Source organism: Parus major, chromosome Z, assembly GCF_001522545.3.
Source record: "Parus major isolate Abel chromosome Z, Parus_major1.1, whole genome shotgun sequence".
Taxonomy (NCBI): domain Eukaryota; kingdom Metazoa; phylum Chordata; class Aves; order Passeriformes; family Paridae; genus Parus; species Parus major.
The window spans coordinates 42,562,206-42,576,701 of NC_031799.1; the positions used below are offsets into that span (position 1 = coordinate 42,562,206).

A 14,496-nucleotide genomic window follows, 5' to 3' on the forward strand; every position below is an offset into this window, starting at 1 on the left:
GAAATAATCCCTGTTGTCACACTCTGAGGAGAAAACCAAGTTTGAAATAACTGTCCTTTTTCTCTCTGGTTTTACTTAGCTTTTAGTCAGCTCCTTAAAGAAGTTAAATTCAGCCAATGGCAGTATTTAAATTAAAAGAAGACTCCAGGAATATTAGTAATGGCATTTTTTTGTAATATATCTCTTTTTATGGGCTGAAAAACCTTCTGAACTGTCTGTTTTGGTACTCTAGTAAAAGCTGACTATGTGAAGGATTTGGTCTGTACATATAGTCTGTTTCACCAGGAAAATATTCTTCAGGCACTGTGGATGGGATCTAGCCAGTTTGAGGCCATGCTTTGACCATCAAGGACACAGTCTGGCAGCAGTCAGAATGGAAAAGCAGAGCAGTTTAAGAACAGCCCAGTCTCTAGCAATGAGGATGATCGCAGCTCAAGCCAAGAAGGCCAGGGCAGCAGGTCAGCATTAGAATCATAGAATCACAGAATCATAGAATGGCTTGCTTTGGAATGGACCTTAAACATCATCTAGCCCCATATGCTCTGCTTTAGATAGGGATATCTTCCACTACACCAGGTTGTTCAAATCCCCATCCAATCCGGCCTTGAACACTGCCAGGGGCGGGACACTCAGGACTTCCTGGGCAACCTGTTGCAGTGCCACCCAACCTTCACAGCAAAGAATTTCTTCCCAATATCTAATTTAAATCTACTCTCTTTCAGTTTAAAGCCATTCCCCCTTGTTCTGTCACTACATGCCATTGTAAAATTTCCTCTCCAGACTTCTTGTAGGGCCCCTTTATGTTCTGGAAGGTGACAGCTGGATCACCCTGAAGCCTTCACTTTTCCAGGCTGAACAATTACAATTCTCTCAGCCTTTCCTCATAGGAGAAATGCTCCATCCCTCCAATCATCTTGATGTTCCCTCCTCTGGACTCACTCCAACAGTTCTGTGTCCCTCCCGTGCTGGGACCCCAGAGCTGGATGCAGGGTTCCAGGTGGGGTCTCACCAGAGCAGAGCAGAGGGACAGAATCCCCTCCCTCCCCTGCTGCCCACACTGCTCTGGATGCAGCCCAGGACACATTTGGCTCTCTGGGCTGGGAGTGCCCATGGCTGGGTCATGTCCAGCCTCTCACCCACCAGCACCCCCAAGGCCTTCTCACAGGGCTGCTTTTGACCTGTTCATCCCCCAGCCTCTGCTGACACCGGGGATTGCTGTATGCCAGGTGCAACTTGGTCTTGTTAAAAATCATGAGATTCCCATGGGCAATGGGAATTTGGTCTTGTCCAGGTTCCTCTGGATGACATTCCATCCTTCAAGTGTCTCAGCTGCATCACTAAGCTTGGTGTCATCTGCCACTTTGCTTAGTGAACTTGAACCCTTTCTCTGCGTCATTAATGAAGATATTAAACAATATTGGTGCCTGTACAGACCCCTGAGGGGCTTCTCACCTGTGTCTGTTATGACTCTTTGGCCAGCACCCTCTGGATGTGATCATCCAGCCAATTACTTATCCACTGAACAGTCCACCAGTCAAATCCATCTCTGCAATTTAGAGACAGGCATGTTGCGAGGAACTCTGTCAAAGGCTTTTCAGAAGTTCAGATTAATGACATCTCAACCCTTCCCTTGTCCACTAACAAGGTCACTCTGTCATTCAAGGCCACTGGGTTGGTCAGGCAGGACTTGTCCTTGGTGAAGCTGTGCTGGCTGCCTTGAATCCATTCCTGCTCTCCAAATGCCTGAACACAGCTTCTAGGAGGATGTGCACTATGATGTTCGCTGGCACGTGATGAGGCTGGGAAGTCTCTGGTTGCCAGGGTTCTCCTTTCTACCCCTTTAAAAGATGTGTAGCATGTTTTCCCTTTTCCAGTCAGCTGGGACTTCCCCTGACTTCCAGGACTTTACAAATACCAGGGAGAATGGCTTGATAACTACATCAGCCAATTCCCTCAGCACTCTGGGATGCACCTCACTGGGTGCTGATTTCAGGAATCAGGACTTGACAACTGAAGTTGTAGAGAGATATGTTTTATACCATCATCTGACAGCATCTGGGACACATGGAATGATATTTCCTGGTGAAGACAGGTTCCAGGTACAAAAAGACATTGATCCCACAAGCCCACACTTCCCTGCCTGCCCATCTCTGCCTTCTCTCCCTTTGTATTATAATTCGCTGCCACACCTCCTGATGGTCGTGGGCTGAGGGCTCTGGGATGAAGGTTGACTATCTTCCTTTGTGATCGCCGTTTGACCTCTGCTTCTAGGCAGACACAATAGAGGTTTGTTTGGCTCTCCCTCAGGTTATCTTGTCCTGCTCAAAACCACCTGGCTGGTCCTGGCTGGTTTCTAGAGCCTCAGGTTTTGCTTTGTCAGATTTTCACAGTACCTAGGTGATACAAGGTCTTGCTTTTCTGAGTCTTCCAATATATCTTATCTAAATGTTTTTTCCTCTGGCAACTAAGTTCCTATGTGGTTTGTTACAAAGTGTTTGTCCTATGTGTTCTATTTCTCCTCAACCTGCTTATGCATATTATAGACTTCTAAAATTATCATTTTCAAAACCATGTATGTTCCCCATTTCAGGTGTCACATACTTTTGTAAATTCTGATTCCTCAGGGAGTCATGAACCAGATCTTTACTTACCATGGGAGGAACTTTGCTCCCCCAGTCCTCATCCTGCTGTCCATTCACTCAAAAAATGTGAAAACTGAGGCAAAAAATTGATGACTACCTCATCCTTCCCTTCATCCATTGTATCAGTTTTGCTGGGGTGTGAAGATTCTTTGACCTTTCTTTTCTGATTAATATATCTGTAGAAGCCCCTTCTGTTATTCTTTGCATTCCTTGCTAAATTCAGTTCCAGCTTTGCCTTGCTTTTCCTCGGCTTCCTTACCCAATCCTACACAACCAAACTTCATGCCTATATTTTTCCCAGGATACCTGTCCTTGTTTCTACTGCCTATTCATTTGCTTCCTTCCTTTTATTTTGACCAGCAGTTCCCTACTAAACCATGCTGATCCCTTCCTTGCCTAGTTTCATGCTTAGAATCAGCAAGGTACCTGTCAGGGCTCAGTGATACCCACAACATCAGTCAAAGATCACTCAAATGCCTGAGGATAGAAGCAGCTCCCTATCAAAGGCAGGAAGGACCTTAATCAACTTGCCTCTTTTCTCTCTTCTGGGTGCCAGACCCTGGAGAAGCAGCTTGGAGAGCCTGTTGGTGCACACAAGGTTTTGATGTGAGGTCTGTAATTGTGTAGCATGAAGGACGAAGCTAAATTTGGCAGATACCCATCACAGGGTGAACAAATCAGCCTTTTAAAATACAAATAGATTACTGTTGTGCTTTCACCCCAGCCAGCAATATGGCCCCATATAGCTGCTTGCTCACTCCCACACCAGCAGGACTGGGAGAAGAATTTTAAGTATAAAAGCCAGAAAACTAATGGCTTGAGATAAAGCCACTGGGTTGAGGTAAAGCCAGTTAATTTGGGAAATCAAAAATAATAAAACAAGAAAAGCAAACCAAAGCAAATTCAATGCTTCCCATGTACAGACAGGTGTTCAGCTGTTTTTGAGAGAGCACAGCCCCATTACATGTGACAGTTACTTGGGAAAGCAAATACCATCACTCCAAACATTTACTTTCCCCGCTTTATATACTGAGCATGAGGTGGTATGGTGTATATACATGGGATACAATATATGAAATACCCCTTTGGGTCAGTTGTGGCTGTGCCTCCTCCTAATTTCCCATGCACCCCCAAATTCCTTGCCATTGTAGCAGTGCAAAAAGCAAAAAAGGCTTTGACTCCATATCTGCTCAACAATAATAAAAACATTTCTATATTATCAACCCTGTGCTCAGCACAAATCAAAAACACAGTCCTATACTTGACACTGTGAGGACATTAAATTATAGCCCAGCCAAAACCAACACAATTACAGCTAAACTCTGTAATGTGAATTTACATACAACAGAATCCTTGTCCTCTGCTCCTTTCTGGGAGTGAATAGCTACCCAAATCAACAAGGTGCTTCTATTATGTTGTGCATTTTCTTTTCATATGCTTTTCTCTTTGGCAGGCTTTGACCTACATTGGAAAGTGTAGGACCTACATTCCACTGATAGGAGGTATATCAGCAAATTGTCAAACAGGGGAAACTGTCAGAGATTTTTAAGGAGAACAGAAATATTTTCTGTCTGTTCTTTCACTGTCGGCTTTTATCTACATTTTACCTATTTTCGAATCAGTCACTCCAGTCCCCAGTTTCCCAGTTCTAAATATTTTATTTTGAGGATGTAATTTACTAACTCAAGAGCTATTTGAAAAGCTTTCTAACTTGATTACTGTCATTGGCAGTATCTGCCTAACAAACTTCTGCATTAGCAGAATGTGGTTTTCATTTCTCAGGAGATTCATAGGTTTAATTCCAGGACTCCTTAATCCATGAGTGATTTTGCATTAACAAAAAATTATCTTTCTCCTCCTCTTTCCTTAAAAGTAACTTTTTAAAAAATGGAATAACAGCACATAGGAGAAAGAAGAGGTCCGGAGCACAGATATTTTTAGCTAACATCTATTGTAGGTATCTCTGAGAGATCAGGATGAATAGCCTCATCATCACTCCAGGTCTACTGCCACCTGTACAATAAATAGATCACATTCATACAAGCAAAACTGCCTGACAGCTGACCCATTTTGAAAACACATACATAAATGTGTATGAGTCCTTTAGTAGTTGCAACACTGTTTCTGGAGTCAGGCTTTATTGCTGCCATGCCCAAATAAAAGCTGAAGCAAGGAAAGAAAAAAAAGTGCTTTTTGTTTTTCTTAAAGCTCTTTGTTTTTGCTGAGATTTTTACCACTGGGAATAGAGTTTCTGTGACTATTTGTTCAATGATGGGCTGTAAATTCGTATTTGTTGAAAGTTAAGAGTACAAAATCATTACTATGGACCGGGTCTTATTACCAAAGAATGATGCAATGGAATATGCAGGGATAATAGTATTTCCTGTGTGTGTTTCAGTGGGTTCCACTGAATGGCATCCTCAGTGTTAGTTAGAGTTTCAATAGCTGAAATCCTTTCAATTTTTCTTAATAATCGTTGGTGCTTTATGTCAAAAGTGAACAACTATGTGGGTGGTTTGGTATTCAAAAAAAAAAAAAAAAAAACAACAAAAAAAACCCCAGAACTCTAATGGCAAATTCAAGGTTATGGCTTTGAGCTGTCTGTTGCTTGGTGTAATGTGAGAATTTGCAGTGACAACCTCAGCAACAAGCACCACCTGCCAGATATGTGAATTAGCAGTTATAACACATTCCTATTTGTTCGAAAAACTTGTAAGTTTTCTAAACTAAGGTTTCTAAAACCCACCATTTTGGAATCATCATAGTGTTTTCAAATAACTGCTTTTTAGTGACTCCAATCTTAATGTCATAGCAAATACCTAATTCTCTTGCAGATTAAGAAACATATATTTAGAAATATTTCTACAGCCGATTGTCATCAAAATGAGTCATATGTTTTTGTTTTAATATATGACTGAATGCAACAGGCCTTTTATTAAATGCAACAGTGCTGTCTAGTGTATTGCTTCAGTTGATTTGACTGTGCAGTTTTAATGTACTTCTGTCTCCTATACATCGAATATTTATTTTTTAAACAGAGACAGGATAGTGACAAAAAGCAAGATACTGTGATTTATGGGTTTCAGAAAGAATGATTTCCACTTAAGTTCTGAATATGCCTGAATATACAGGTTCTGAATGTAACTGTGGAAATTGCCTACAAAAAATGTACAGTGCAGCTAACACGAGGGTAATTGTCATCCACTATCTGTGTAAGTAAAAACTATTGGTAATTCCCTGACAGTCCTCAATTAGTCCTGGAAACTGGTTTTTTTTAAAAAGTCCTTTACCTGACACTATTTTTTTATGTACCAAAACAAGGCAGAGATCATCTTAACTAGGTCGAAAGTTGTCAAGGAAGAACTTGGACTGAACATCACAGAGAGAGGTTCAAGAAAAATACAGACTATAGGATCAACATTTTAGTTAGGTAGTGTTTAATATTATGAGCTAGATGAACAAAGTGAGTGATCTCAAAAATATTTCACAAACATTTGCTTTCTGTATGCCACATTTCTCTAAAGAAATGTAGTTTTAATATAGCAAAAGAGGAGAGACTTTAAAAATGGTCTGTATCTCTGGAGAAAACTTACTACCTCAAGCTAGTTTAGAATATACTTGAAAAAAGGCATAGGGACTACTCATTATAGCAGAGATCTGCCAAAACCAGACTGAAACAATGGTGAATCATACTTCATATTGTTTTGATCTGCAAATTTCCCAACAAAACCTCTTTGTTAATGGCAGATTACATTTGAGCAGATGGGCATTTGAGTAGATGTAAGATTTTCTTCACAAAAATTGGATTTTCGTGACTAGCAAAATGGAAATTGAGTTATATATTTTTTTTATACTCCAAAAGAGGTTCCCTTATCTTGTGACAGAATATAGCTTTGTTACTGCAGAGATAAAGAACTGATTTCAGGGGTTTCACATGTTATCAATAAATAATCTCTCTTTAATGTATGATTCTAATTAAATGCTTGGTTAGAAACTGAGCTGAATGTATATGGCTACATTTTTCATGTAAATCTGTAGATTTCTTTTGCATTTGCAAAAAAAAAAAAAATAGTTTTGTATAATTGTAGGAGAGAGCTCAATTATCTCTGTGCTCCCAGCAAATGAGAATTAGATGCTTACGTGCTGACAGGAGATGGATTTAAGACATAATCTTCTTCTCACTGTTCTCTAATAGTCAATTTAGGCATTTATTGCTCTTTGAGCTAACTTTTGTGGATCTTATTTGCAGGCATATAGCTCTTCCCTCACATTTTTCAAGACTCTGTCATGGTGTTCAGTGAATTTCACTCTGCATTTGAGCTCTTGAGCTAGGCACTGAAACAATGCCTGCAGCAACTCCATTTCGTTCAGCTACTCGGCTGTGAAATAGGCAACTCTGCTCCTGAAGCATGATAGCTGCAAATGAAGGAGGAATGTAGATCTCTCTTGTTTAGCATCACAGAATCACAGAATGGTTTGCATGGGAAGGGACCTTAAAGACCATCTAGTTCAAGCCCCTGCCATGGGCATGGACACCTCCCACTAGACCAGGTTGCTCAGAGCTTCATCCAACCTCACGTAAACACTTCCATGCATGCGTCAGCCACAGTTTCTCTGGGAAACATGTTCCAGTGCCTCACCACCCTCAGAGTAAAGAATTTCTTCCTAATAAATTTATAAATAAATAGAAGTTTAAATCTATACTCCTTCAGTTTAAAGCCATTCTCCCCCATCCTATCACTCCATGCCCTTGTAAAAAGTCCCTCTCCATGCTTCCTTGTAGCCTTGTTCAAATACTGGAAGGCTTCTATAATATCTTCCTAGAGGCTGTTCTTCTCCATACTGATTACATATACCTATATGTCTATATCTATACATCTCTCTCTCTCTCTCTCTCTCTATATCCTTAAAACAATAAAAAATATGGTAAAGGTAGAAGGTTACAAGGCTACAAGTGGAAGAACTCTGAGTATTAGGACTTCAAAATGTTCCATACCTTTGGAATTTTAATCCAGACATCAAAAATAATAGTTTCTTAGTCTCCTTGTATGCAAGAATTACATTTAGATTATTACAGAAATAAGGATCTACTCACAAATCTGGAGTACAGTCTACATTTTCATAGCTAGTGTTTTGTTTCCTGCTTTTTAAAAAAAAAAATCTCAAGACTTAATCCCACTTTGTTATGAAAATTTATACAGCCTGGGAAAATTACAAGTGTCTACCAGAAGATTGTAAGGTGTTTGAAATGTAATATTTTCTCCCTTTATCTCACTCTATCTGATTGGTTTAATCCAGTCCAGCTCCCTAAATTGCAATGTCTTATCTGGGATATATGGTGTTTACTGCCAATTTGGGATTTCTTTAAAACCCTTATTTTTAAATACTCAGGAAAATTTTTTCTAAGTTTGCACCATGAAATGCAGCTGATGGAGATATTTAAGAGATTTTTTTCAGTCACATGCATGAATACCACAATAGAATATTCTAGAAGTATTGAATTCCATTGTAATTATAATGAAGTGAAAGGCACACTACATGCTGATTTTAGAAGCTGACAAATAAATAAATACCTTTTCATTTAACATCTGAATGAATGACATCATTAGCGCTTTATGCACCCACTAAAGCTGATAGCTGGTAGTTTTCCTTGATAAAAAAGTTAAATATCAGAAGATAATTTTGATGTTCATGTCCATTTTTCTGTCTATGAATTTTCTTGAGTAATTGAGGAGTCTTATCATTGAAATGTAACTAGAGCAAGATCTGAGGTAGAATTCTATTCCCACATACCTTCAGGACAAGAAGCTGTCAGAGTGAGCTATTGCTCAGGCATGCCTCCCCAGAGATCCATCTTTGTGCTTCTCCATAACAGAAAATTTAATCCTTATACATGGGGAGTACAGTCTGGAACAAATTAATCTGTTTTCACAGTTTCTTGTGACCTAGGATGCTGTAGCACAGGTGTTTCTGCCTAAACTGAAAAAGCTGTGAAAAAAACATGTTTGTTTAAAAATATATATCTATATATATAAATAAATAAAAGGAGTACTACTTATCAAGTGTATTACTATTAAAGTGCAGCCCACCCAGTGGAGAAAATTATTAGCATTTAGTAGAAGATACATGTATTTAGAAAAGTACTGTAAGCTGCTTAGTAGAAATCACTTTGGGAAAAAATTTTGAAAATGATTGGACAGCTAGGCAAGTATTTAATGATCTCATAGCTAGATCTTAAAATTACTGTGATTATATCCTGTATTTGGAGAAAAAAAAATTAAGTAATTTCCCAGATTTTCAAAGGTTGCTGCCTGATAAAGCCTGCACATTTAATTTCTAAGACACCAAGAACACAACAATCCCCCTGAGTAACATTTCACACACACATTATAAAACCGCTGAGAATTACTAAGATCAATATGCATTGTTGATTCAACAAAATTTTAATGTAACCTGACTAGTTTCAGCATCAGTGGCTTATTCACTGTTATCAATTTTAAAAAATTAGGAATGCATGCATATTTTGTTATTAGCAAAGAGAAAAGAATTAACAAGAAAGTAATAATAAATAATAAATAGAAAAATTAATGGAAATCGTTGTAATCACTGCGACGTGTTTTTTCTTGAATCAGAGATAATACTCTTGTTGTCATTACTCCCCAAGCCATCAGTTAGTTTCTCGCCCATCTACCATCCCATGGGAGCACCTGTTGCTACGTATTTTGGCCACATATAGTTAACAACAATGCTTGAAAGCCTGGAAAGACAGATTAGTAATGAACTCCATCAGGCAAATAACTATATACTGAAATAAGTTATGTGGTTTTGGATCAATTCCACATATTTATGAAGTATTTTAAAACCAAATATGTGCCCTTCCATAGCATAAGAATTGTAATAGATTGACAATTCTATTTATCTATACTTAGCAATTTGCACTGAATGAGTAGGACTCTTTTCATATTTATTCATTATTCATAATTAGAATTCCCATCAAGGCATTGACTCCCTTCTTGCAAGTTACATTTTTAATTGAATACACTTTACTCTATTTGCTATAATGTGGATTTTGGGGTTTGGGGTTTTATTTGGTTGGTTGGGTGGTGGGTTCATATTTTATATGAATGGAGATATTTAGTTGAGTTCTAAACCCAGAGCCACCACAAGAGGCAGATTACCAAATTTGGACCATCCTATATGGGTAACACTGTCCATACATACTTGTAAGAAACATTATTTTAGTTAGCATAGCAGTATCAGTTACATGAAGAAAAGGAGACACATTAACAAGTGTTTTTCTGCCAGTCTAAGTGCCCTTTTTATTTATACATATGTGTGTGTGGTCCAACTGACATAATGCAAAACCTCCCACTTGTCATGCAGGACTATGGAATAGCAGGAAGTACGCACCCCTCATGGTGCCAGACCAAATGGGAATAGGTCAGTGTACCTCCTGCTGCGAGGCAGCAACAAGGACTGCTTTGTTGTATTGCAAAAGCAATTCCTCACCATCTGATCTGGGCTGTGCTTACTGCAGTCTTTGGAGAAACTCATTGAAGTTTACTTTGGTAAAAGATTCTCAGTCTTGTGGACTTGATAGTGACATAGGAATTGTATTTCAGTCTGCTAATGACCCAGTTTATTTAAAATTATCATGGCATAAATCGTATAATCTATTTGTCTAATTAAGGGTATAATGTGTAAGGTATTAATTCCTGAGTATCAGGATACAATCAGATGATCTTCTGATGTTACCTTTACAGCCAAATTAATTGCCATATTATGCTGTTAGTTATTGACAGTACTGCTAATAATACACATCACACTAAAATTATTTCTGCTGCAAATTGCTGCAATTCACGTGCAACTTTTCTTTGGCTGTCTACTGAATCTTTACATTGATTTTTTGTGATAGCAGAAATTAAAGAGAAAGACATTATTTGCTTGAAATTAGTGTTGACTAAGTAAGCTTCATACATACTTGTATGTGTCATCATTTCTGCTGTGATAATGCACATCAAATTACTAGTTGCATTTTTAGCTGGGGACACGCTACTGAAAATTAACTTTTTATTTTTATTTTTTTAGAAGAGTGACTTTTTGTCTTTTCTTCCATAGCCATCCAGTATTTTTAGATTTTAAAAATGCAGGAAAGATTGCTCCTCCTGTCTTTACCTTCTATTTTTTCCTAAAAAAAAATAAAATAAAAAAAAGGTGCAAAATCAACCGTAGAAGGTGTTTTCTGTACATCATTGACAGGTAATCTGTATGTCAATTGAAATACATTCATTATAGTGGCTCTTACAGGTATGAGAATTCTCTTTAAAAGCTCTGTTTATCTTCCTTGGGTGAGGAGAATAAAATTCAGGGCATTATCTGCTTGTGTTTTTTTATTTTTTTCTGAGGATCCTGAGAAAGATTTATGGAAATTAATACAGCCTATAACTGTACTAACTGTAGCAGATTCACCAGGACAAGAGAGTAGATATGTGTTTACCCTTCCAGAATTTTACCTTTTCTAAATGGTAACTCCAACCTCTTTTTTTTTCTTTTTTTTTTTTTTTTTTAATTAATAAACAGATCTTTCATCAACGACCTTCCTTAAATGCAGAGTAAAAAATATACACATTAAATCTCAAAAAGAATTACCTTCCTTTATCTTGATCTTTCTCTCCTTTCTATTTTTAATAAATTAGGTTAGTAGTGCAACTCTCCATCCACACCCCAGCCACTCGTCATCTGCTTCTTTACCACCTACTACATGAAATGAAATTTCCCAGACAAATACTGGGACATCATTTTTCAGCAGCATTCAAACTCTCATTCCTCAGCTTGTCCAGATGTTGGTCTGTGTAAAGGTAGGAAATGAACAGGTTAGTCTCAATATTTTCTCATTCTTAAAGGAAGACGCTTTGTAGTGTCTGACATGAGCACTATCATTATTCAGCCTCATTGCAGTGCTGGTTCAAGAACTTAGGTATCCATGAGCAATGTGACATTCTGCTGGAACATGCTTCAGTGCATCCGCTGGCATACAACCTACTGGCTAAAAGGAAAACTACTGGATTGAGAGTAATAAACTGTTTTCCCCTTAGGAAATACAGAGCCTATATATTATTTTCTTGATGTCATGGACATTCTATTTCTTGGGGTAGTGCATGGAACAGAATTATTTTACTCTCCTTTGAAAATCAGCAGATTGCCCAGGCTATCTTGGTTACACTGTAGAGAACATGGAAGAAGCTGGAGCTCTGTATTTCACCACTGCTCACAGCTGGGAAACAAACACTTGTAGGCTCCCAAGGCAGCTGTGTTAGAAGAGTCTCACTGCTGCTGAAAATGTACCCAAGAATTTGGAAAATCCAGCTGGCTGATCCTGTAGTGGACAGAGCATGAAAGATGGCACACAGACATTGTTCTTCCTCTGGTGCTTTCTCTAACACAACCACTGTTTCTGTTCACAGAAAGAATCTGCTTAATCTTAGATACTTTACAAAAGAAGTGACCAAATGTTGACATTCATGAACAAGCTTTCAGGTTTTGTTTCTCTCCTTTTTCTAATGGAAAAGTGTTTTCTTCTTTTTTCATGTGTTTTTTCCCCCCCTCTTATTTCTTGCATTTGTTGCATTTAAATGGTAGAACCTTTTCACTAGTTGTATATAGGATAAAGTATTATAAAGGTAAATAAATTTTAGAAGTGCTAAATATGTTATCAAAGCTAGGCAATTGATCTTACTATATTCTTTAATATTCTACTACAAGATTAAACACACTACTGTGGATGTCAAGGTGCCATATGTTAAAAGAAAAAAAATCAGAAAATAATTATTTTCCATAGAAAGAAGGTAATTTTTATTCTTATAATAAAAGGGGTTCTGAAGTATATTCAGCATATATCTATGTAAGAGTTAAAGTAGTTTTGATTTCAACAACCAATCCTTTGCTCAATTTCAGCCTAACATGCAACTTCGGGTTTAACTTTATAATAAATACCTCATTCTTCTATTTTAAGTCCTTGACTAGATAATGACACTTCCATCTGTCTCAGTAAGTGGCAAACATCCCCCACCCCAGATTTCAGCTACAGACACACATTTGGGCACTGCCTAAAGAAACAGAGTAAGTGGGACCACTCAGAAAATGCTAGATCATACTGACCCCCTTCCATCCTTATCCAACAGTTCTATTCTCTCCCCATTATGTACTTTACATTAATAGCTACCATAAGGCATGATGTTGCTATAACTATTTGATAGCTGTCACTGGTTTGTAAATTGCAAAATTGTTAACTTCCTTATTTATACTGACAGCCCCATAAGGAATGTTGTGTTCAAAAATATGAGTAAGTTATGATCTTTACACATTTTTCATTGCATCCTTGGTTTGGGTTTTTAAAGAAAATCAGTTAAAGCAATAATCAAAGATTCAAAAGTTGACATAGGTTCTAATGTCTTGTTAGATAAAGAAGGTAGAAAGACACAAGAAAATTACTTTTCAAGTGTGTTACATCCTATTCTTCCATGAGAAGCTAGTTTCATACCGCTGTTATGATGGAAGAGAGACTTAGGATGCCCAGTGTTGGGGAGAGTCACCCTTTCCGTATTCTCTGATACCGCTCCTGGCTGATCAAAGTGGGCATCACACTGCATTAGAAGAGGGCACTGTGCAAATAAACTGTCAAAAGTGGCTGGAAAACAGACTTCGTGCAATCAGACTTAAACTGAGAAAGAATGGTATGCGGGTTAAATAACCTTATACTTTATTTTAAAACTTAGAAAAAGCAATTATTAGAACACAAAATCTAGTATTTTAAAAAATCAGCTATATTCTACACTCATAAAATAATTATCTCTAGCAGTTGTTACTAAGAGTATGGAAGCTATTTGTTATTCAATATGTATGACATAAAGTGCTGCAATAATTCTTTTTATACTATATAAATGATTTTCCCCATTAAACATGCAGATTTTCTCTGCCTATTGTTGATCTGCTATTAAACATTTCACAAGTTTGCTTTGTCTTCAGAATTTGACACTCCAAGCAGCCAGTTTAACACATGAAAGAGCACAGATTATGACAGGAAAAAAGCAGTGATGTTATTATTTGGGTTTATTTGGAGGACATTCTTCTGCTTCAGTTTCTTTTATCTTATACTCCATCAGAAAAGTCCGCTACAGAAAAGTTTTTTTTCTTCCAACCAGTGTCAAGCCTTTACTTCTTACAATACATATTCAGAATTACAAAAACTACAGAAAAAAAAAAGATGTTACAGGCACATATTCTCCATCTAGATGCAACATGTGACACAATATCTTTATCAATATCAATATATGTTGATTCTTTTTTTACCATGTGTCATACTATGTATCATTTAGTACTAAGAAAAAGTATCAGATTCAGCATTTATATTCCAAAGTTAATATAAAATAAATTTCAGTTGTGTTTTAAAAGCTATTTGCTTAGAAATTTGTCTCAAGAGGTAAAAAATGATTAGTGAAAAATAATAACCAAGTGAGTAAAGACATATCTGAATGTAAATATCAAATATAAAAAACACTATTCTGGATAACTATGTAAAAATACTGGTAATTAATTGCATTGCTTTTTCATACAATAGCTTGTATAGACTGTCCCTTAATAGCCTATTATAGGGTCAATTATTAAAGTTTAATTTTCCCAGATAAGATCATCTCATGTAATTCTTTGGTTAACAAGACATATGCCTTCTTAGAATTATCTAAAAAATAAAGAGGATCAGTAATTGTAGATGGATTAAAACCTTCATCCACAAGTCGAAATTTTTGTTGTTTGAATGTTCCTGTCATTTCCATTTTTTCCTGCAGTAGAGAGAAAG

The 14,496-nt window shown here is 37.3% G+C and overlaps 1 protein-coding gene across 1 annotated transcript in view; it reads right to left on the bottom strand.

Moving 5' to 3' along the window:
• Window positions 1-13,384: 13,384 nt before the first annotated feature.
• The window catches only part of SLC27A6 (solute carrier family 27 member 6), a 37,490-nt gene continuing 36,378 nt past the window's right edge, over window positions 13,385-14,496 (bottom strand). Inside the window, exon 10 of the mRNA XM_015615121.3 lies at window positions 13,385-14,479. Coding sequence (XP_015470607.1) covers window positions 14,303-14,479 — 177 coding nt within the window. The 3' untranslated portion in view covers window positions 13,385-14,302. The remainder of the gene's footprint in view (window positions 14,480-14,496) is intronic.